At 42.4% G+C, this 23,861-nt stretch overlaps 1 protein-coding gene across 3 annotated transcripts in view; it reads left to right on the top strand.

Moving 5' to 3' along the window:
* Window positions 1–23,149, top strand: part of CTDSPL2 (CTD small phosphatase like 2) — a 408,424-nt gene extending 385,275 nt beyond the window's left edge. For all 3 annotated transcript variants that reach the window (XM_069222959.1, XM_069222958.1, XM_069222960.1), the window contains one exon: window positions 20,984–23,149. In XM_069222959.1, coding sequence (XP_069079060.1) covers window positions 20,984–21,049 — 66 coding nt within the window. In that variant the 3' untranslated portion in view covers window positions 21,050–23,149. The remainder of the gene's footprint in view (window positions 1–20,983) is intronic.
* Window positions 23,150–23,861: the final 712 nt, after the last annotated feature.

Raw genomic sequence — 23,861 nt, 5'->3', positions numbered from 1 at the left:
AGTTTCATAAATTGAATGGACTCACCAAAGAAGAGAAATCTTATTAAAAAAAACGTGCTAAATATGGAAAAAAATCTCTGCAAAAAATTCCCAAAATGTATTTCATTCACATGCGGAACTGTTTCATCTTCCTAGTACTACTACATCAGGCTAAATCAGTACGGTCCACAAGCACCCTCCTGACCTTTGCATGAGACCCCCGTTGAAAACGGACAAGCATTTATTTACAAGTTAAACGACATGAAAGAAAGCAAGCTTCAAGGGTGTCCTGCACACTTAACTTTTGGGCAACCTAGATTGGTAAAGACATTTAGCAAAAACGTGCTAAATATGAAAAAGCCTCTGCAAAAATTTCAAAAATGTATTTCATTCACATGCAAAGCTGCTTCATCTTAGAAGTACTAGCACATCAGACTAAATCAGTACAATTTTTTTAAGTGGTTTTCAAACATGGTTTAAAAAAACGTTCATGCCTCCACCCATCCTAAAAAATGGCAGTAGTGAACTTCATGCCCCACGAATGAAAGGCAAATGTTTTGTGCAGTTGAAGAATAAGATACCTTTTGAGGTGGTTATGTCTAGAATAAACAAGCATTTGCTATGCAGTTAGCATTGTAAGTTCCTAACTGGACTTTTCTTGCCACATAAATGGAAAATAAAAAGTAAAACAGTTGACATAAGCGAGCAGATTCAAAGCACCACGGCCACCATGAGTATGAACATGAAGGGGAGACACAGAAGGAAAAAAGTTTGCTTGAAGTCAAACGTATCGGAAAAAGTGCAATTATGCATGTAACAGGGTTGATGGCCAAGGGGTTAACAAAACTGCCCCAAGGAAGGATAAGCGTAAAGCATTTACCAATGATAAAGGATTTTTGAAAGGCAAGCTCATGAACGAGTGACAGTGATGGGTGTGCGTTGGGTGTGGTTAAAAGCCCACAGATAAATTACAACATGCCAGAGCGATTGTGCGTTTGACCTAAAATAAGGTCTGAAGCAGGCTCCATTGAGAAAGTACGCTGCATTCCTCTTTCCTGTACACGCACTCACTATAAAGTCAACCGAAACTAAACACCAAGCTCCCTCAAAGAGACAGCTTGACATTTCACATTGGTGTTTGAATTCCCAGAAAATGTGACAAGAACAAAATTTACAGGCCTGTTTATTACAAAAAACGAGTTCATGGAAGAATACTGTAAACACAGCTTTGACATGGAGAGGTACGAACTCGAGTGGGGGAGCCTGAAGCAAATAAACCAGCCATTGCAGAGCCAGAAAAGATGAGTTAAAAACCTCAGTCGATAGCAAGCAACGGTCAGAATGCATTCGCAGGTCAACATTCTGAAACTCTGAGATGTCTTTCGCTTACCACATGACCTCGCTGACTGGTAGGCTGTGACCTAAAAATCACCAAATACTCCAAACCAAGAAACTTGTGTTCCAGGCTGGCATAGTGTTTAACAATTCTTGTTTATAGGAAGAAGAAAACTGTTGGCACAATTGTTTCCATTCACAGTGCTAAACCATGGAATTCCCTCAAAGTATGGTTAATACCTGGTTATTTGCAACATGATCCATCAGAGAATCTACATGATCTTGTTTGCAAATCAAGTGTCATCAAATTCTGACGTCCTTGCCTTCAAACCGATGTCCCTGCCGGACCCTTTGAGCTCAAGTGAGAACCAAACCAGCACAATGTCTTACAAGCACCATAATACCAGGGGAAAACCAGATCCACCTACACACATCTCCCAAGCGTCCGTGTCAAACAAATATGGAATGTTGAATTCAAATAACAGATTTGATGTTTCAGATTATGCACAGCTGTGTCCAAGCCATTGCAGGTAAATCTGTGTCATACAGACCCCTCCTCTCCACTAGCAGCTTAAGGGGAGGCTGTCACTGGGCTCATTTGTCTGGAATAACAGGCCCCAGTTCACTGTTACTTAGTTTGAGTCTTTATTTGCCGAAGGTCTTCTGACAATATGTTAATAAATAAGACTGCTGCAGAATAACATGAAAGAAGGTTTTGGGCCGTGTGCTAACAATGGCACTGTGAGGGGAAACACAGAAGGACAACAAATAAAAAAGAGCTGAAGAAATAGTACAAGAGAAAAGGTAAAGAAAAAGGGTAGGATGAGAGAAAATAGTGGGTAGAGAAAGTAAAAAGCAAGAATAGGAGGCCGGAGAAAGGGCAAAAAGGTGAAATGTAGGTCTAAATGGTGAAATGATGGATAGATGGAAGAGTGAAAGTATCAACAGGTGGAAGGTGAAATTGATATGAAAATAGACGTATAAGTATAAAATTATGGATAGGTATAAGGACAGATGGATACATGAATATATGGAGATGGAAAGGTGAAGGATGGACAGATGGATGAAGAGATGAAGGCTGAATGTACAGGTTGGTTGAAAGGTGATGAAGGGGTGAACAAATTATTGAAAAGTGTCTGGTAGTATTTTCATTTTCTGGCTTCTCACTTGCTCGTATATTGCAATCACATTCCTTTCTGAGCAGTCCTGCTGGTGAATCCAGTGGATTCTACCTTTAGGATTCTACTCGCACTGTTGTTATTGTGGTGGCTCTTAGTGGATGCTCTCCATGCAGAGCAAAGAGTGACCATGCAGATTGTGATCAAACCCAGAAGGGGTTGGGGATTTTAAATGCACAGATCTCGAGCTTTGTTTGAGAGAGCACCATCTGTTTGAAGAAGAAACAAATAGACGATATACCATTGAGTTACAAGTCCGCAGAAGAGCACAGAAACGTGCATCTCACTGGGTGCAAATGAGCAGGGCAGTAAGATGCAGCGATGCCTACACTTCTACAACCGGTAAGGGTGGGGTTGTTACAGAGTGACCATCTCACTCCCGGTCATTACTGGTACTCTCTCCAACCCTGTATTGTCATCTCCAAATCACCGATTTCAGATGTTTGTTTAAATAGACAAGCACAAGACTGTACCACCCAGAATGCATTAGGCTACCACACAAACTCAGGAACCGGATCATTCACTTTATTGACCTGGATAGAAGTGACCATATGAAGTTGGTTGCCAGACCTGCCAACTCACACAGTGCCACCGTGTGACTAAACAGTGAATTTCCATCTCTTATTTGGAGGATACGAACTGTTGACGTCCATTAAGGGGTGTGAAAACGCCCCAGGAAATTGGCACCAGCCTCGGCAAGCAGGGTGTTTAGGGGTTTGGGCAGGGGCAAAAGTGCCGCTTACGTATTGGGAGTCCTCCTTCTCCCCTCCTCACAGAGTGAAGTTTATTTTACTTGCCAGGTCACAAGAGGTATTATTTCATTAATTTTTTACAGAAGAAACAGCTGAGTATTGCTCAGTTTCTTGTGTGATATTTTTCAGCTAGGCTCTTCGTTATTAACAGAAATTTGCATTGCCAATATTCTGAACCCATCTTAATTGCAAAAAAATCCCGGAATGCAACCGGACTGGTTGAAAGCATTGCGCATAACATGGTGATACTAAACTATGCATCTATAAGATGAGCACGTGCAGATCATATATAACTGACACTAACATTTAGTAGACCTGCACATGCACACACAACCATTATAGGGAAAGCCTGTAGGATCGAATTTACCCACCGCACCTAATAATTACATTTGCCACATCCCTTCAATCTGTCTCCTTGTCAAGAAACCAGTTCACCCAGTCCTCGTGCTTCATATGACAACTTAATGCATCCTGTGGACTGTAGTTCTTGTTAATGTAATTTTTTTAAGCCAAATGGACTCATGTTCCAGAAAATTAAGAGTAAATCAAAAACACAGGGTGTCCTGATAACATGGAGTTCTCATTTTGCAACCCTGGCTAGGCATAGCAGAAGCCATCAGAGGCCTTCTACCACTGACACCACCAGTATTTTAACGTGACCCTAGCCTCAATGTGGGCTCACATCGCTTGTGGTTTCTTAAGATATTCCTAGCTCTGTAGCCAACGTCAAGCACAACTTGAGGGCTTGTGAACATGTGCTTGTCATAAGCATGAATCTTACCTTTCCCTGAGAAAACTACAATCGCATCTAGGAGCAAGAAACTGGCAAGAAAACCAGGTCATGGGTCCCTGTTAACAGAACTGTTAGATGTGCCTGGTATTCTTTGCACCCTGGAATTTGTGGCTCTCCTTTTGTTGGGGAATAAAGTACCAGAGCGCCAATTAAAGAAACAACCTGGGAAAACGTCCCTTTATGAGAAAAGACTATTTGTTACTGTCGCTCCTTTCATTTAAAATGCTTTATCTTTTTGGGCTTCACCTGTACTCTTCCAAAAGCCCTTCAACCGCTGCTCCTCCCGGCCTCCTGCCACAGACTGTACTGACCTGTCACTGGAACGTTGGTCCAGGGGGCAGGGGCTATTTTGAGCAAAATGTTCATTCACAACAGAAAACAAGACTGTTCGAGCCTAGCAACCCCCGGAGTGAAAAAAAAATAAGGATGTTCAAACACAAACATTCAGAAATAAACAAGCATCAACAAATGTGGGCGTAGAGACAGCATACAAACCAGTGCTCTCTGATGGACTCTGCTACTCCTGAAACATAAAAAAATACCTTTGCATGAGCACGGACACTAGCCACTGCAAGTAGTACTTCGCCTAGACTCCACTGCAGGACGACAGAGACCTGGAGGAGGCGCTGACCAGTCGAGTGACATAGCCTTCTTGGAAGCCAGCCAGTGGTAAGTAAAGTGAGGGGGTCACCTGGGAGCCAGCCACTGGTAAGGTTAGGTAGTAGCCCACATGAGATACAGGCCAATCATAAGTACAGGTAAGTTTAGGGGTGTGTTCTAATCCTCTTTTAAGATTTTATTTTTAATTACATGAGATTTCAAAAGCACAGCGCAAGTGAAACCTTAAAAATAAAAAAAAATAAAAAAGGATCCTGTTACCCAGTCTGTAATTCTGGTGAGTGGCAGGTGTAACTTGCTCTGTACCCTTGCTAGGCTGTTATATTTCTTCTTTACAATCCTGGTATTTTCAACTTTGTCTTCATTTAGTGCTGCTTATCCGGTCATTGAAGAATTACTAAACCTTTAATTGGTTTGTGGTTTGGCAGTGCTTTTGATGTTTTCTTCGGCTCTTAAGCTATACATTGAAAAAACATCAAACCTTTTGATTACATTGATTGTAGCGCCTGCATTTATACCTAAGATTGTCCTTGCTGATCTCAACAAAAGGGATTGCTTCACCCATGTAATACATTTTCGAACTAAATCAGGCAGCAACTGAGCCTTCTACTTACATTCCTTGAAAGAAATATGTTGACATCAAGTGTAACGTCTAGTTTGGCTCAAGTGGCAACTTGATCTTAAAATCACAATTCTGTGATTTATGTCCTTCGTGTTGACCAACCTCACCAGGTGAATGCCTGCATGACTTATGGGTATTTCGGTCTACCGAATCAAACTTTACTTTGAGAATCATTCACTGTGCAAGTGAAGCTGTCACTATTTCTGACAAGCTTGAAGCAACTGTGCCCTCAGGCCAGGCTTCTCGCTCATCTTTGTGCTGTCCAGAATGATTAAAAAAGTTGAGATTTTTGCCCCTTGTTACCTGAAATTTCTTTTATGAAAGACCTTTCATTGTGTCCATAACTTTATCTTTATGTAGTAGTGAACTGCAAGCAATTTGCACGTCAGAACCTTTCACAAGAACACTGCAGTCCTGTTCTTCCAATGTTTTATCTTTACATTAGTAGGATAAAGTTAGTGTTATGGTGACTGTTAGCCTCTGTCCATAGACACTCTCCCCCCCCCAAAAAAAAACACAATACACGTTCATAAGCCTCTTTTTCCAGGTGAACTGGCAGTCATATACACGCACAGGGAAAAGAGAATAGGACATTTTTAGTTTGCCATCTGCATGATTGGTTCTGCATGCGAAGCTCAAAATAAAATGTTTTAGAAGTATTTTCTAAGATCACCAGTAGGTTGTAGTGTCCACAAAGGTGAAAATAAAGAGTTTAAGGACTCAGAGCCTCCATAAAGGTAATTGTATTCTACTCAAACTAGAAAAAAACTATTTATAATTACTCTTCTACCTGAGCAAGATAGTCCATAGTAATGTGGGACATATAATTTCCACTGCTGTAGGGCACATTTTTATAATTGGACAGGGAGAACTTTTGTGACTTCATTCCTTTCGTCAACAATGATGAACCAGCAAAACCACCCCCTCTGGTTGATACATAGTTTGCATAGATTGCTAGTTAAAAAGTTGGGCTGCTTAATGTTTGTATCTCATTTACGTGGACAACCTACCCACCTCTCTGGTGTTTAAAATTTCGGGGCCCACAGTATCAAGAATAGGCTTTTGGTTCAGAGTTTTCAGGTCCAGTTAAGCAAGCCTTTCTGACCCACCCTAGTATTCATTTCATGTCCCCAACAGACAGGACAGCAAATATAAGACTCCTTCTTTTGGTGGCAGTGAGAATTTAATTCTATTCTTCTAGTCTTCCTTTAGGAATTCCGGGTAAAGCAAGCAAAAACATGAAGAAAGGAGGTTTATGCCACTAGTGCCATGGCTAACCTGGTTTCTTATTTCAGTGCTTTCGATTTTAGGTAAGATTGATCCCCGTTACACAGAATGGACAGTTATATAAAGAATATACTTTGAGGATGGGTAGTAGTCATTTTGATTTGGATCTTGCAGCCATGAAAGTTTCACATGCAGTGTCTCTGCAAAGTTTTATCTACCTACATTTGAATGTCACAAGTTTGAGTCTTAGAAGATTAACAATCTCACTTTTTCAGCTAACACCCCTTTAGATCATAGACCGATGGAGAGATTACCAAATTGTGACCAGATCTGAGGCCTGAATAGCTATAAATCCAAAAAGATAGATTCATTAAAACTTTCATATAAGCATCAAAAAAGCTGCATTTCAAAGGCACATGTTAACCTTTTTCAACAACAGCAAAGATTAAACCCCAAGGTCTTTCTTAGGAGAAACAAAGTGCTGTTTCTCCATCAACAGCCCTTAGGAACGCTCCATCTCAGACCTCCAAATACTATTTCCTACCCCTTCCACTATTCAGCACCCTGCTGAGAGGGAACATAAACAATTTCCTTAAGGCGTGGCGACGCATCTTGAATAGGGATATTCAATATGCGTCCAAATGGAGAGAGGACTGCACTTCATAGCTGTTACTCTGCAGCGCCAGAGGAGCTATATTCGGTCGGTGGCAATCAAGATGTCATTTACCAACCCAAGGAACTATTCTCAATGTGCTTCATGATACTGCCTTGGGTATATAAACTGTTCTGTCTCCAGCATTCATTAGCATGTCTAGCAGGATTAATTTATAGTGTGAACTCAAACAATTAACCTTTATGATCCAAAAGGGGCATTAAGCGCATCCAGGTGACTTTGTTTTATACAGACTCTACAGCCTCTGTATAGTAACTAGCTGAGATCCCAGGCACAGGTTTTATACTTTCACTTCAGGGGGTCAGTGTTTGGTCAGAAATGTGTCTGAGGGAGTTTGCATTTGTCTGCCAATTTTTGGCCGATTGGTATGATCTCGTTATGTACATAGAAAGGAACAGTAGAAGTCCTCAAGATCATGGCCTCTGTTCTGCATGATGTTGCATCTCGCAAAGTTTCCATTAGTCCCTTACAGTTCCTGGAGCTTTTGCACAGTCAGGAAAAGTGTTTCCTTTAGGGGGAGAGATCAACTTACATGCGTCTGAAGCAGCATCTTTTCCTCAAGGGGCAGTCTCTTGACGCTGTATCAGTGCATGGCGGATGATGAAGCATCATGAATGGCTTGATGGTCTGTCTCGCAGAGTGGCTAGAAACTGAATAAAAGAAAATTATAATCACTGAAGTCGCTCAGCTCTTCTCAACATGCATGTTGTGTTATCTGGATAACCAAACGATTCATTTCGGGATCATGAAGAATAAATAGCCATCCAACATGGTTATCCATTCAGGGCAAGATAGTCTATCATGAAAGAGCATACATAAACATGCTGGAACTCAAAGTAGTCCATCTCAGTTTGAAGAATGACTAAGCAAAAGCCTGTGTTGAACCGGTCTGATCATGCAGCCATAGTTTCTTACATAGGAAACCAGACGAGAACAAGGTCACTCCACCTTTTCAGGAAACATGGACTCTGAGAAACGGATTGCCCATAGTAACAATTAATCTTTTAGGAGAAAAGAGTAACACAGTGGACATCATCCTTAAAGCATTGAGGTTTCGTATGGCCTGGCAATTTGCTACACAAGAGACACAATGCCCAGTTTCTAGTGTTTCCAAACCAAATATAGGGGATGTGCACTTTTGTTTCTGGTCAAGGTCACTACTGTCCACATGTCCTCCAATTCCCTTGTTGTGCATGGTAACCCAGAATTCAGTAAAATCTGCTGCATGATTTTATTTGCCTCAATCTACCGGTATAGTAATCTGCCCTTTTTGAAATAATGGACTGACCACATTGGAGGCTGTCATGCAGGGTGTGACAGCAGGTCAAGCTATTCCATCACACTCCTTTGAGTAAGGTGCTTCTGACACCTGAAACCCTACAGTACAGGGACCCTTTTGAGCGTATGCATTGATTGCAAATACACTAGTTGCCTTTGTAGTTGGTCTATTAATTGCGGTGATCAAGCTGCAAGATTCAGGAGTTTGTTTAAAAATATTACCTAGTTTCATATAGGAATGTCTCGCATACAGATCCTTGAGTCCTTGTAAATGTGATCTCAGATTTTTATATAGCTCAATCTGTGCATTATTTTCATTTACCGTCAGCACCAGCTGAAAAGTGTTTAGATACATATTATAGGGTAATCAGCTGTTAATATTTAAACATCATTAAAACCCAAGACGATAAAAAGGAATTCTCATTTGCTACCACAGAAGGATCACCTCTGTCAAATCAGACAATAGCTCAGTATTTCAATCCATTTGTTTACTGATTGTCTTAATGTCAATCCACTTTGCACACTACCTTACGAATTACACTTTGCGTGACATCGCAATTAGCGACCACTATCCCCAGACCCTGAACCTCTCACTACCTCCTCTTACAGCAGCCAGGGATGACAGGGCCACGCTGGTAGACGATATTGAACTAGTGCCGCGTAATGGATACACCCTGAAATGGTCTCAGACGGACCCAACGTCTCTGTTGAAACAGTTAATATGTGAATGCAATCATGCTTTTGCAGACTAAGTGAGAGCCTAGATCCAGGGCAATGTTTACGTGCTTTTACATTGATCACACAAGCCATAAAAGAAGCTCTTACAAGTAGAGGCGGCAAAACGGGGAAAAAAGAGGTTATTGGATGGTTTGACCACAACTGTACACAAGCACATAAGAAATTGAAAAAGGCCTTAAGTGCCCCAAAAAGATCTCCAATTGATATACGCAAGTGTAGACAGGAATACAAAACAGCAATGAAGGAAAGGAAACTGACCTAGAAAAGAACCTTGTGGGAAACTCTACATACAGCAAGCTGCACGAAAGATAATGTCCTCTTCTGGAAAACAAATTCTCCTGTGTTAGGGGACAGAGACTCCCCCAGGATGGAAATTGCGATTTCCGAAGAGGATTGGATTGCACACTTTTCTAAAATATATTCGCTGGCTACCAACATGAAGCCCACAGTTCCTGTACATGATCAAGGCCTCCAGGAAGGTCCACGCCCGATCATAACCCCTCAATTTTGCCTTGAGGAGGTAGAGGAAGCCATAATTCTAAGTAAACCAGGGAAAGAGCCGGGCCCTGATGGCGTCCCGATTGACTTATACAAGGTCAATATCCAGCTATGGGGGCCTGTATTGACGCAGACATTGAGGGCCATCTTCATACGCAGCCCCTTACCATCTTGGCGAGATTCCAATATTATTCCAATATACAAAAAAGGTGATCGCCTTAACCCAGCCTGTTACAGGCCAATCTCCTTGCTGGATACAACAGCAAAACTAGCAGGGAGAATTATTTTGAATAGACTGCAAACATGGGCGGAAGAAAAGAGCGCTTTATCTTCGGTCCAGTATGGATTCCGGAAAGGAATTGGGACAGTGGAGCAAAGCCTGAACTTAAGTATTATTATTGGAAAGTATACAAAGATCAGAGCAGGCAATTTGCATCTGGCCTTCATCGACCTATCATCAGCATTTGACTGTGTACTACATGATAAGTTATGGGATATCTTAAGCAGCATGGGGGTGGAGCCAGCTATAATTCAATTCATACGAGAAATGTACCCAGGGTGCAGAGCAAGAGTGAGGAACGGGCTAAAAGGGGAATGAATGTACTCGCCCTTTTGGCCTACATAGAGGAGTGCGCCAAGGTTGTGTTCTTGCCCCGTTCTTGTTCTCAATGTACATAAATAACTTAGAAAATGAATTGGCTAGTAACTGTAAAGACCTACCCCAAATAGGCAATCGCGCTGTCCCGGTACTACTCTATGCAGACGATGCAGTATTAATGGCCAGGACCCCACTAGCTCTTCAAAAACTTTTAACCCCTTGCATTACATTTATGTCACAACTGGCACTCACCGTCAATCGCTCCAAAACGTTTATTATGAACTGTGGTGGGAAACGTGGCAAGATTTATAATACGACTACCGTGGATGGGAGGGTTGATACTGCGCGAACCTTTTCTTATCTGGGCATAATGTTAGATAAACAGGGTTCTTGGGCCAACTGTAGGAAAATGAAAAGAGCTCAGCTTATTAAAACAACGGCGGCCCTAAGGCTTTTTTCCAAATGGCTCGGGGGGGGATTACCCCGCCGTACATGATAAAATTATACAAAGCCAAGTGCACTCCGGCTGTTATGTATGGGTCTGGAATCTGGGGATATACCAACTGTAACCAGGTACAGACGGTGGAAAACGACTTTTTAAGATCTCTGCTGATGGTACCAAATGGCACATCATCATACATTACCCATTCGGAACTGGGGGTCCCCTTCTTTGCAGATCTGATAAAGATTCAACCATTATTGTTATGGCACAAAGTTTGGACCTCGGAATATACCGGATTAAACAAGGCCATTTTGACTGACTGTATGGAGTCGACGTACTCAGCGAGGGTGCCCTGGTTAAAATATTTTATGACCTTTTTCGAATATATGGGTAATAAAGACTACTACACAAACCCGGCATCGCTGGGAAAAATCTCTAGGAAGGACCTGAGTGTTCTGGCATTAAAGTATCTAGAAGATTTACGATGGGAGGTTGAATCAAAAAAGCCTACCGTCATCCATAACCAAATAATTCTGTCGGCGGAGGGCATGCAGCCCTATTTGGCGAATGTGGTAAACCTCCGCCACTGTTTCGTTCTCACCAGATTAAGGCTAGACACATTTAATCGTTTAGTAACCTTTCCAACTATGAACGACTGGAGCACTACGCTAAAGGCATGCCCCGGTGACGCTAAGGCACTTCAAACTACAATTCATGTGGTCTTATTCTGTAAATGTTACGCCAAGCAGAGAATGCACTTAGTAGTGCCTCTTCTAAGGTTAATCAACTTGCCCCCAGTGTCGTACCGCGTATGCCAGCCTCCAGGTGTTATCCTCTATCGAGATGTGTGGAACCTTTGCTAACTTTTTATGCTCCGTATTAAATACAAGAAAGTCTATGGGGGTAGTGATGTAATTTTATCTAGTTCATTTAAATATTTGCGATGGGGAAATTGTAATGATATACTAGATACTTTAAAAAAAAAATTTTTTTATTATTTTAACTTATTTAATTTATTTATTATATTCTGAAATGTATAATATTTGATACTTTTATGACTTGTTGAAAGTCGAATAAAGTTTATACTAATAATACTGAAATGCTAAACAGTGGATCTGCCGAATAACATTAATAGCTCTTTCTGCTGCTACATAGAAACTGCGGCACAGTTACTCCAAATATTGCATATTTTCTGTGCTAAAGTGAACTTTGTATGGGTAAGCAAACCTTATGAACAGATTATATAAACTAATGCAAATTGTTTTTCTTATCCCTCCTCCTTGATGGGTTCTGCTGCTTGGTATTCAATTCCAGTGGTTCTTGCATGCTGCAGATCCTGTGATGGAGGAAAAGATTCTTGCTTGTAACTATTGGTTCGAGAACTTTGTTGCTGTAGATAAACCTGCGTAGCATAATCCTGCCATCTATTGTTGGGCTCGGATGCGTGCAAGTTGTTTTTCTTAGAAAGTCTTGTGAGTCACAAGGTAGAGTGACTCTTCCTTTTGCTGATAACGCGCATGGCCATTGACTTAATTGTTAAATTTTCTTCCATCGTCTGGTTCAGATATGTGCTCCTCTGCTCCGGTTCACCACATCGTCATTTCTTTTTTTCCAAACTTCACAGTTGGTATTGTTTTCAATAGCGGCTCTCCTCAGTCTCCCTCTCCTTTGCATCAACGTTGAATTCGTCTGGGTGCCTCGAGTCAGCTGCGGCCCCTGTGAGCCTTTGCCTTTGGGGTGGATCTTCCATGTTCCTCCACTCCTACCATGTCCACCCGGTGATGGAACTAACAGCTTTCTGTTTCTACCCTCTATGCCACGCCAAGTACCCACGCACCAATTTTCATCAGGTGTGTAGCTTATGCCTCTCTCCGGACCCTCAGGAAGCCACCTGTGAGATCTGCAAGTCCTTTTAGTCCAAGAAAACCCTGTGTGATCAACAAGATCAACTCGATGTCCCACTGCAGCGCCAAGGATACACCAGACCTCTTCAGATCTGAAGAACCTCAGGGCGAGTGAGACCCAGCTGAAGGCAGCAGACAAGGGCTCTTTTTTACCTAAATACAGTTCAGGTTCCGGGCTAGAGATGCAGGACCTCACGTGGGACAGCTTATAAGTACAGTGCCCTCTCCATCCTAGCCCCAACATCAGCGAGCTGTGTCAAATGGTGTGAACTGACCAAAATCTTCACTTGGGCCACCACGGGCCTTGATGTGCACTGCACAGCAGTATCTAACGCCCAGCCCTGGCGGTGAAAAAAAAAAACCCAGAAGGCCTGTTCTCTCGAACAGACTCCCACACCATCGGAGTCGAGTTGAGCATCGGCATTGAGGGTGTTGGTGCTGAAACATCACTCCTCCTTGGAGCTCAAGTACACAACGTACCAAAGAGACACTGCATTGAAGGTTGAGTTGGAGCTGAAATCCTACTCCTTCAGAAAACATGATTGAGTCTGAGACCTTGGAACTGATGCTCCAGTGGACGAGATAGACTTGAGACAAAAGCATCTGGTTATTTGCCCAGACACTGGGCATATCATGGCAAGACCTCCCCATACTGGTGCACAACTGACAGCCAACTGACTTTTGAGGAGGCTTTGGAAATACCATACTACCAATGCACAGGAAGAAGGCTTACATGGCTACTAGCTCAGTGCACCCCACCCTACCAACCTTCACCTTCTGCACCAGCAGCATATTCTCCAGAGGGTTCTATTCATTCTTTTGGGAGGAGGGGGGAATGGCGGTACCAGTACTCCATTCCACCACAAGGTGACTCTGGACACTTAGGACATAGATCCACCTACAAAACACAGACCCCGCTCTCTGTCCGGCAAAGCAGCCTCTCCCAGAAACCACTACCTATCATGACATCATAGGTAGGGCAACTGCATATCATAAGGTTCAGCTCCACACTGAACCTTTTAGAGGATGACTTTTATTTTTTTGTTCCGGACCCTCTTCTCTAGTCAGTGCTCGAGGTATCTACTGATGCTTAAAGGTATATTGAGACACATACCTGACATCTTTAAAGACTCAGTTAAGGCCTGTGTCATTACACCAAGTGTTGATAAAAAATGATAAAGCTTCCCCAACCGACCCTACATACATTAAAGGTCAACTCCCTCCTGACTTGCTGGTGTTCTCCACATTGATAAAAAAGGGCAAAGTCTCAAACATCTGGTAAGACACCACCACCAGATGAAGAAAGGAAGAAGATAAAGGCAGGGGGAAGAAAGTGGCTGCCTAGTCTGCCAACCAGTAGAGAGTTGCCAACTCCTTTGGCATGCTCTACCAGAATGACAGAGCTCATTGGGATGAGATGGAGGGGCTCCTACAACATCTTTCTGAAGAACAAAAATGGCATATGAGCTCTCCGATGGTAAATTAGTTGCAAACATCTCCATTCGCTGCGCTCTTGATGCAGCAGACAGTAGCAAGAGGCATTAAATCCAGCATGCTCCTTAGACGTCATGTCTGGCTTAGGGTCTCAGGTTTCAAACCTAAGTGCAAAAAACGTACCAGCACTTCCTTTTGATAGGGAATACCTTTTTGGCCCTTAAGTGGACACTCTGCTTGAGAAAATCAAGAAAGATAACAAGATGGCCAAAGCTGTGGGAGTGTTGCAAACATCATCGCAATGCAGCTCGTTTAGCTGCTCTATTGTGGAGAAACAAAATCCACCTCCACAAACTACCAACATCCCCAGGTACAAACCACCTCGCCCAAGGGATACTATAGGGGCTTCTATAGAGGCCATGATTCCAGGGGTAAAGGCAAGGGTGGTTTCACAAAACCCTCTGCCGCCTCCACCAGTCCCTGACTTTCCAGCCATCCCCCACCTCCCCCAAAAACACACACCACCGGTCAGGGGCCACTAGAAGGGTTCTTTCCCACCTGACTGATCATCATCTATGACTACTTGCTGTTGGATGTTATCCAACATGATTACTGTCTGGAGCTCACTTCAACACGACCATACATTCCACCTCAGAAACACAATCTCTCAACAGAACACCATCAGTTGTTCAATGAGAAAGTTCAAGTATACACACAGGTGTCTATACACTCTACTTCCTTATTCCCAAAAATGACTGGTCCTTGAGACCAATCTTGGACCTTTTACCTTTAAATGAATGTATCCTCTCAAAGCACTTTCACATGGTCACTCTTCAAGGTGTCATCCCGTTACTACAATAAGGTGACTTCATGACAGCACTCGACCTGAAGAAAGCCTATTTCCAGATTCCAGTTCACCTGCCGCATCACCCATACCTCAGGTTCATAATAAACAACTAGCATTTCCCATTCAAGGTGCTGTCCTTCGGGGTCACAACCGCCCCCAGGGTTTTCACCAAATGTCTTGCAGTAGTAACGGCTCGCCTCCCCATGGAAAAACATACTAGTTTTTCCATATTTAGATGATTGGCTCATCAAATGTTCTGCTTATTAAGTGCTTTCAGGCCACCATAAACCTACTTCATCAACTAGGCCTTAATATCAGTGCAGTCAAATCCTCCTCCCCCTCCAGCCTCTCCAAACAACCCTATTGAGGAGCCACCCTCTAATCACCACGAGCGATAGCTTTCCCCAGTGCTGCCCGGATTCAATCCTTCCACATGCTCATTCCTCAGTTCCAGCCTCACCAGCAAGTAACAATGAGGACAGTTGTGTGTCTGCCCGGTATGATGGCTTAAAGCATAGCTATAGTTCCTCATGTCAGACTCAATGCGTCCGTTGCAAGAGTGCTTAGTGCGCCAATGGTCTCGGGTGGCGGGTCAGAGGCAGGATCTAGTGTTGGTCGGCCGTCAAGCTTGCCACTCTCTGCAGTAGTGGAACACTGACAATCTCCTAAAAGGACAGCCTTTCCGAGACCCAGTTCTTCAGAGAACCATAGCAATGGATGCGTCCCTCACGGGTTGGGGAATACATTCACAAGATCTCCCTGTCCAGGGGTGCTGGACACTGACACAGAAACCGCTTCATATCAATCACCTGGACTTGTTAGCTGCTCATCTAGCACTCAAGACCTTAATTCTCCACCCCAGACAACAAGACTGCAATATACCCTTTCTAAAAGCATGGGGGCACCAGGTCCCCCTAGCTACCTCATCTAGCCCAGACCATTTGGAAATGGGCTTTCCGATGCAACATTCACCGGTTAGTGGAGTACCTTCCAGGAACAAACCACCTTGCAGATCTCCTTAGCTGAAGGTGGCAACAAGTCCATGAGTGGGAGTTCCACCCGAAAGTCTTCCTCCCATAGTTCCAGCATTGGGGTCACCCAGAAATAAACATATTTGCCACTGCAGAAAAAGAAAAATGCCCAAACTTCACATTCAGGTTCCCACACCCACAGTCCATTGGCAATGCACTGTGGATGAGTTGGTTGTTTGCTTATGCTTTTCCACCTCTCCCACTACTTCGTTTGTGGTTCGCAAACTTCGGCAGACATCTCTCATCCTCCTCCAAGTAGCTCCTACATGGAGCAACAACCATGGTTCACCACACCCCTAGAATTCTGTGGTTTCCCATGAGGTATTGCAGAACAGGTAGGACCTTCTCGTGAGGACCAATGGAGAAGTCAGACACTCAGACTTCAGATGCCTCAACCTTGCTACCTGACTCCTGAAGTCCTAGTGTTTCGTTATTTGAACCTACCACAACCATGTATGGACATTCTTAAAGAAGCACCCAGGCCCACTGCTTGTGTTTGTTATGCTGCAAAGTGGAAAAGATTTGCCCACTTCAGTAATTTCCAACAGTTTAATTCCTTAAAACCTAATGTTGAAAGCATTGTTACCTATTTCATTTACATACCTCTGGTCTAACTTAAATCTATAAGGCTACACTTAGCGGTGGTAGATGCACATTTACAAAACAGCCAACACTTCCCTATTCAGGAACCCAGTTATTAAAGCTTTTTTGGAAGGTCTAGAATGTGTCATTCCTCCTAGGGTGCACTAGCACCCACTTAAAATCTCAACATTGTATTAAGATTAATGGCCCCTCCATTTGAGCCCCCTCCACTCCTGCCCCCTTCAGTTCTTATCCTGATTTATCCTGGAAAGTATCTTTCCTAGTGGCCATCGCTTCACTCGGACGTGTCAGTGAGCTTCAGGCATTAACTTTAGAAGAACCTTTCTTCCAACTACAGAAGGACTACATAAAGATAGGATGGCGGTATGTGCCAATCCTTAATTTCTTCCAAAATGGTATCTCAATTCTACCTTAATTAATCTATCAAATTGCCAGTATTTTTTCCCAACCTGACTTGGTTCCAGAAAGGGCTCTATAGATGTGAAACGAGACTGCATGTATTACATTGATAGAACCAGTACTTTTAGAAAAACACAACAACTCTATAACCTTTTCAAAAACACAAAAAGGAAGGTCCATTTCTAAATCCGGCATTGCACGTTGGATTTTCAAAAGCATCCAAATGTGGAACTTTACCTAGCCCTCCTAGAGCTCACTCCACTTACTAAAAAGGAGCTGCAGTGGCCTTCCTAGGAAATATACCTATGACTGAACTATCTAAAGCAGCTACTTGGTCTGCACCACATAAACATACAAAACATTACTTTGCAGATGTACTGGCCCATCAACAAGCCAGTGTGTGCCAAGCGGTTACACATATGTTATTTCAAACCACTGCAATCCTCACAGGCTTACCACCGCTTATAGAGGAGGACTGCTTTTCAGTCTGTGCTAAGCATATGTATCTACAACCACCCATGCCTTGGACAGAAAATGTTACTTACCCAGTATGCATTCGTGGCATGTAGTGCTGTCGATTCACATGTACCCACCCTCCTCCTTGGACACCTGTGGCTGTTGCAGTTACTTTTATAGGTTAGCACAATTTCCTTCAGTATGGCTATCATCATACTATGCTCTACTCCACATTCTATCCTCACCTGTCCCACAGGAAAACAATCTAACAATGGAGTCGACGAACTGCATTGCCAGTAGGAGGAGTCACTCCACACTGTAGTTAAAAGGCTTTCTTTGAAGAAAAACAACTTGCACACATCTGAGCCCAACAGTAGATGGCAGGGTCATGCTAAGCATATGAATCTACAGCACTACATGCCATGAACAGATGCTTACCTAGTAAGTAATAATTGCCTTCTCCATCTTGTATCTTTTTGGCCAATAACCTGTTCACTTATATTTCCCTAAGTTGGCCGTGGTTTCTGTGAATGTCAGACTGCGCTGAGAAACTCTTTGCTTGTTTCGGGAAGTGTAGATACTGTTGGGCTGTGGTCCTGAAAGGGCGCACCATTCAGTTCCATGTGCCTCAAAAGTCATGTGGCACTAGTTACTGTGGATGCTGTAGGTGTAACCAGTATCAGCACAGAACTATGCATTTTTTTTCCTGACAAGATACTTCTCATCAGGTTCTGAGATATACCTTCCAAAACGAAGGTGAGAAGCCTAATCTGGACTCTCTACTGTTGACCGTCACAGGATCTGTTCCTACTGATTTGACATTACAGCTATCAGGATATTTAATGGGGCAGATTTTGTACTGCTCTAATACTTTTACAGGAGACTTCACTTCACCTCATTTTGGTTCTAAAGAATGGATAGGGTTGTTTGGTGATTCAAATCTTTAACCTTTGTCTTGTAGGGGCTCTGATTTTTAGCAGTGCTGTTTCTTCAGCATTTGCCAAAATATAACATGTTGGAAGCTGGCAAGAGAAATATGCAGATCTTTCATTGTTCCTCATGCTTCACCTGAGGTAAAAATGTTGTCTCCTCGATGGCATGTAAGATGGTTAAAGCTTCTCCCATCATTGGTACAAGTGAAAACAGTCTACTTTCCCAGATTCAGTCCCTGAATAGCACACCAAGTAGTCTTGCTTTGCGATCCTTTGGCAAGTTTCCCATCTTTACCAGCTGTCCCTTAAACACCCTTTATATATTTGTTTTACTAAAATACCTCTACAGAACTTTAAAACCAATATCTCATCCTTTGGACCTGCAGCCTATGACTATGATCTTGGCGTTTTGGAACCATTGGGTCCACAGCAGTTTCCCCTCTCTTGTATCAGCCAAATATTGACAGTAGTCTTCATTGGCTGTCCCTTTTTTTAAGAGGAGGTGGCTACCTGAACAAGGTCAGAGTGTACTGTGGCACTCCGTACCTGGCCTCTCTGAGCACAAATTTGATGCGGACATGAAGATTCCACACCTTTTTTTTCAGATGCCTCATACTAGATCCCTGTAATCCACTAGATCAGTGTTGTAGTATTGTATTCAGAAATCATTGCTTTACTGCTATCTTCTTTTAGCTTCTTACTTTACCACACAGATGTCAAACATTGACATTGTTTTGACAGTGGAATCAGGTTGACAAGCCTTAGGAACTGGCTAGTAATGTCAAGTGCGACACAGGAGAGCAGAAGCATAGAAGATGGTGGTAGAGAGCAACGCAGGTTCCTCTCAACAAAAAGGAACTAATAAGGTGAAGAGGCTCACAGTAGATACCCATATAGACAAGAGGAATGAAAGTCAAATTTATTGGTGACTAACAATGTGGAAGGTGCAACAAAAAGTATTAGTAGCATGGTTGAGATGGAAATGATGGATGTAATGCTTGAATTAGCTCTCTGCCACTGGTTATTACTCAGGGCAAAAATCCCAGTCTCTTGTTACTATGTCGACCATGCCTTCTCAGTTAGACCCAACCGTATGTAAATCAGTCATGGCCCTGTTCCAATAGGAACGGTCAAGCCTTAACTGCCCAGCAAGGTCCTCCCTGAACTTCACTACAAGCAACCTAAGACCTGTCCCGTGCACATTGTGCCGCTAGAACCCAGCTATACCTTACTGATGAGCCCTAACAAGGGTGGAATCAGTCTTGGGTTGCATGTGTAGCAGCTTAGGAATGTTCTGTTGGAGCTGATTCAAGACTGATTTGCATGTCACTGGGTCCAAACTGAGGTGGTATGGTGTGCTAAATAACACTGAACAGAGATGTTCAGAGTATTTAGCTGTGGCTGAAATAAATTCAAGAATTTCATCTATCACTTTTTTGTAATCCTCATAGTTAAGACTGAAGTGCTTACTAATATTCATTGAAGATGGTACCACAGTGTTGTTGGGCATGAGGTTCCAAGAAGGCCCAATTGATAGTGATGCATGCTTTCACCACTACACTCCCCAATTGGGAATCTTCGGGGAGAGCACTGTTGACAATCCACGAATATACATACACATGCAAAAGTAAATATTTAGATCAGCTCTAAGGACATGTTCTTGATCTCTCACATTGCTGTGTTGTGGAGTATGAGGACAAACAAGCGTGAGCAGTGCCTCTATTCACTCATGACTAAGCTTAAATTGATGTTCCTCAATTTAAAGCAGTATCCATTCCTGCAATAGGTGTCGGTATACCTACCGGTGAAGAATAAGAGAAGGAGCCTTCGGAATAGAAGTAACAGTTGTCATGAATATAACTTTATGCCAGTCCAACTAAGCTTTGCTGTTATGGTGTTTTAGTGCATTTTTTTATTTTAAGAAGCGTCCCTTTAGTTTGAGACTTTCGCACACCTGTAGATTACAGCTTCTTGATGCTCAGGTCATCCAGACCAGTAGCTCCAACAGTAGTCCCAGAGCTTAGGCTGCGTTTGTGACTCTTCAGGTGCAGGGCAGTAGTGTGGACAGCACTCATTTTTTTGAATACACTGTTTTCCAAGCATGTTGGTAATTGTAGCGTGCACTTAATCTTTCATCCCTTACTAGGACTTGATTCTTGCTTATTTGTTCTTAGGCATTCACAGGTTAATGGAGCTGGGCTACTGAGCCTCTACATAGCATAGAAAATCCAATGCTCCTTCACATAACCATTGCTTTCCATTTTAGTGTCTGCTTCACGTGCAACATCTCAGTAACCAACGTATAAAATATAACGGCAGAAGAGTTAGAGCCAAAAACTTTGGAAGTAGATGTTTGAACAAATATGCATTTTCTGATCTTCCCGGTTTCAAAGTCGAGGTTCCTATGAGCTAGCAATGACATTACAGTAATGAATGGGTTTTTCTCCTTTTATTATTCCGCCTTTTCTGCCGATTGTATTAAGCTTGTGACCCAAATACACGTATAGTGGGATTGAATGCTACCCGCCCTGCCAACCTGCCCTGAGATAGACCACTCGTGAATATTCTATGTGGTGTGCTCGTGATGTCAAATATATTGTAAACTGGGTTAGCTCTGTCTTATAACGCATTTTTGTTTCTTTACAGAATGAGGATGTGCGGCCTCACATCAGAGACAGATTTCGCTTGCATGACTTGCTACCCCAGGAATAAACATCAGGCCTTGTCAGATCGCTGGAGGGGTTTAGGGAAGAAGATGCCAGACTGTGATGAACTTTGAAAAACACAGCGAGAATCCCATTCCCATTACTGTTGAAATTTTTGCATTTTTGTACCCCTTCTTAGCTTTTCTTATATTTGATGCCCAACCATAATCAAGACATGCAGAGATAAACTTGCCGATCTGTTGCCCATTCCTTATCGTGGGATCGGGGCTTGAAACTGAGAAGTCTTCAGAACTGGCGTGTGTGCTGCTCCAAGGAGGACATCTATGATGGCAGGGGGGTGATCCTCGCTGCTGCCGAAGTGTGGCCTGCGCTGATGTAGGCATCCTCTGACATAGCAGGGTGGAAAAGGACTTTCTCTCCCCTCTGCTTGGTGCTCCTGAGTGGGTTTTTAAGCCACTTTTCTGTTACCTTTTAGAGTCCGATTTCAACAGGAATGGCCAGTAAACATTGTTTTTAATTTTCCTGTTCAGGTTTATAACCTTTTTACATTTTTGACCTGTATTAGGATAGGATTTCGTTATGCATTCCTTTAGTCGAGACGCTTCATAGATTATTCTGGAAATAGCCAAATTTTATTAGGATTTTTTTATCATATAATTGAATGGCCATTTTCCTGCTTTGTCTGCCTGCAAACTGTATATTTGTTTAAAAAAAAAAAAATCTAGATTTAGTCCATGTAAGTTCCATTTAGAAAACAAACCTGCATTTATATTTTGTACCTGTAATATGCTACTGTTGTCAAAACCTTTAAATCAAATCAAGAAACCGGGTATATATAAGAACGTCAAGATCGCACAGTTCCCAGACACCGGTCTCAATGAACCGAGTGGATGAGTTGCATCTAAACTGGTCCTGCACATATTCTTCTGCGCGTGGCTGGGTACCGGTCACCACCGAAGCAGCTTTATGCATTTCGTTGTCCTCTTGCCTTTTCTTCCGAAAGGCAGTATTCAGCGCTGCAGAGCCAATATTTAAAAGGTGGGGAGGATAAGTGTGTGTTTTTTTTTGTTGTTTTTTTTTTGCACTGGGTGGGTGGAAGCAGCTCCTGTGCCACATTTGCCGTTATATCATTAATAGGGTAGCGGTGGCCTATCTGCCCATATGGTGACGCACACTCGTATTCAACAGTGCAGATTGTTACTTGGCTGTCAACAATATTTTCCTAAAGCTTCTGGAAAAGTGTGCTACAAGCCTGGCGCAAAGGCAGTCATTGTAAGAGGTTGGCACTTTTTATAAATATAATCTTCCCCCTTTGAGAGGGGGCGGGCGGGGTGGGAATATTTTTTTGAAGGGCAAAATTTCTAAACGTTGGCAGTCTGTTCTGCCTCTTGACTGCGCTGAGGTACAACACAGGCTATTCGTCAGTTATCTTGCAAAAGTATGTTTAAAGAAAGGCACTTTTTTTCTAAAGAGGTTTGATATTTTGTAAGATTAAGAAAGTACAGTATTGGATTCAAAAGGTGGACAAACGAGAGGGTGCGAGTTAATTTTTCTTAAATGTATAGTACATGTTCACTTGTACACCTATTGTATAGATCCACACAGCTTCATTTTAAAAGGAGCCCTTACAATATGGAGAAGTCTTTTTAGGAAAAATTAATTTTTTGTAATTTTTTTTGATTTAAAAGGAAAAAGCACGAGTTATTGTCAACTTTTCTCAGTGTATTAATGAAGATTTTAACTATTCATCCGGTTGAGTGTTTTCTTGCTATGTGTTGAGTGTGTGTAGCACATAGAAGCTAAGTGTTTTTTATAAAAAAAAGAAAAAAAAAAGAAAAAGGCAGCACCCAGTCCCTCAGACAAAAGGACAGTTCTAGCATGTACAGCAAGTCTATTTTGTGTGAAATCTTTGTTTTTAAGAGACAGTTATAACAGTCATCATGGCAATTTTTCTTCCGAAAAACTGAAAGTGTTTGCAATATGGATATCTGATTTTGTATTTAAACGGTGTTTTGCTTGAAGGAGAAGCTACAAATGGATTTCTTTTAATGTAGATCCTTCAAGTATGTATTTATCGTTAGGGTATCTGGGTATATTCTCACTGTCTTCTGTCTCAAAATAAACTGTACATAATGTTATCTTTTTATATATGCTTTTGCGCTACCGTTTAGTTTCTGACCCCATTTACCGCCATTGTGCGGTTTCCCTGGTTTTATGATTAAGCCATCCGTCTTAAACATTTCTTATTTTTAACATTTGATATATTGAACCATTGTGGGATCTGTTAATGTCACTGTTTTCAGTTTTGCAGCTCGTTGAGCTTTCTAGTGATGTGTAGGTGCTTTTTGTGCACACTGAGTACTTGGCATTGCCAAATATTGATGTTATCAGCGCATCCATAGACAAAACGTCCTCCCCGGCTATAAAGTTTCTCTCCCACATATGTATAATGTTGTTCATTTTCTCATAGGTTCCACCCAAGGAGTGCAGGTGCTAGTTCATGGGACCCTAAAACATAATGCTATGGCTACAGATTCCCCTTGTGTTCAGGGAAAACAAGCAGGTAACCAGAGCAAGTGTAAACGTGCTTTATTCTCGTACTACCGTGACACAATGATCCTTTTTTCCATAGTTTAGTGGGGTGGGTCTGACTGTTAGGATGGAGGTTTCTGCATCTCTTAGCGGGACTGTTTATTGAAATTATGAAGATTGGTTGCAGCATGGCCCTACCCAAATTCAACCTGTCTTTCAAACTTCATGTTTAGAGTTTTCTCTATGGGACCTTTGTCCACTCTTCTTTTTGGATCGTCGGTTTTCGCAAACGCACTTAGTTTTATCTGGTACATAGAAGACTGCGT

The sequence above is a fragment of the Pleurodeles waltl genome, chromosome 3_1 (genome assembly GCF_031143425.1).
Source record: "Pleurodeles waltl isolate 20211129_DDA chromosome 3_1, aPleWal1.hap1.20221129, whole genome shotgun sequence".
Classification (NCBI taxonomy): Eukaryota; Metazoa; Chordata; class Amphibia; order Caudata; family Salamandridae; genus Pleurodeles; species Pleurodeles waltl.
This window is presented reverse-complemented; position numbering and strand designations above follow the sequence as displayed.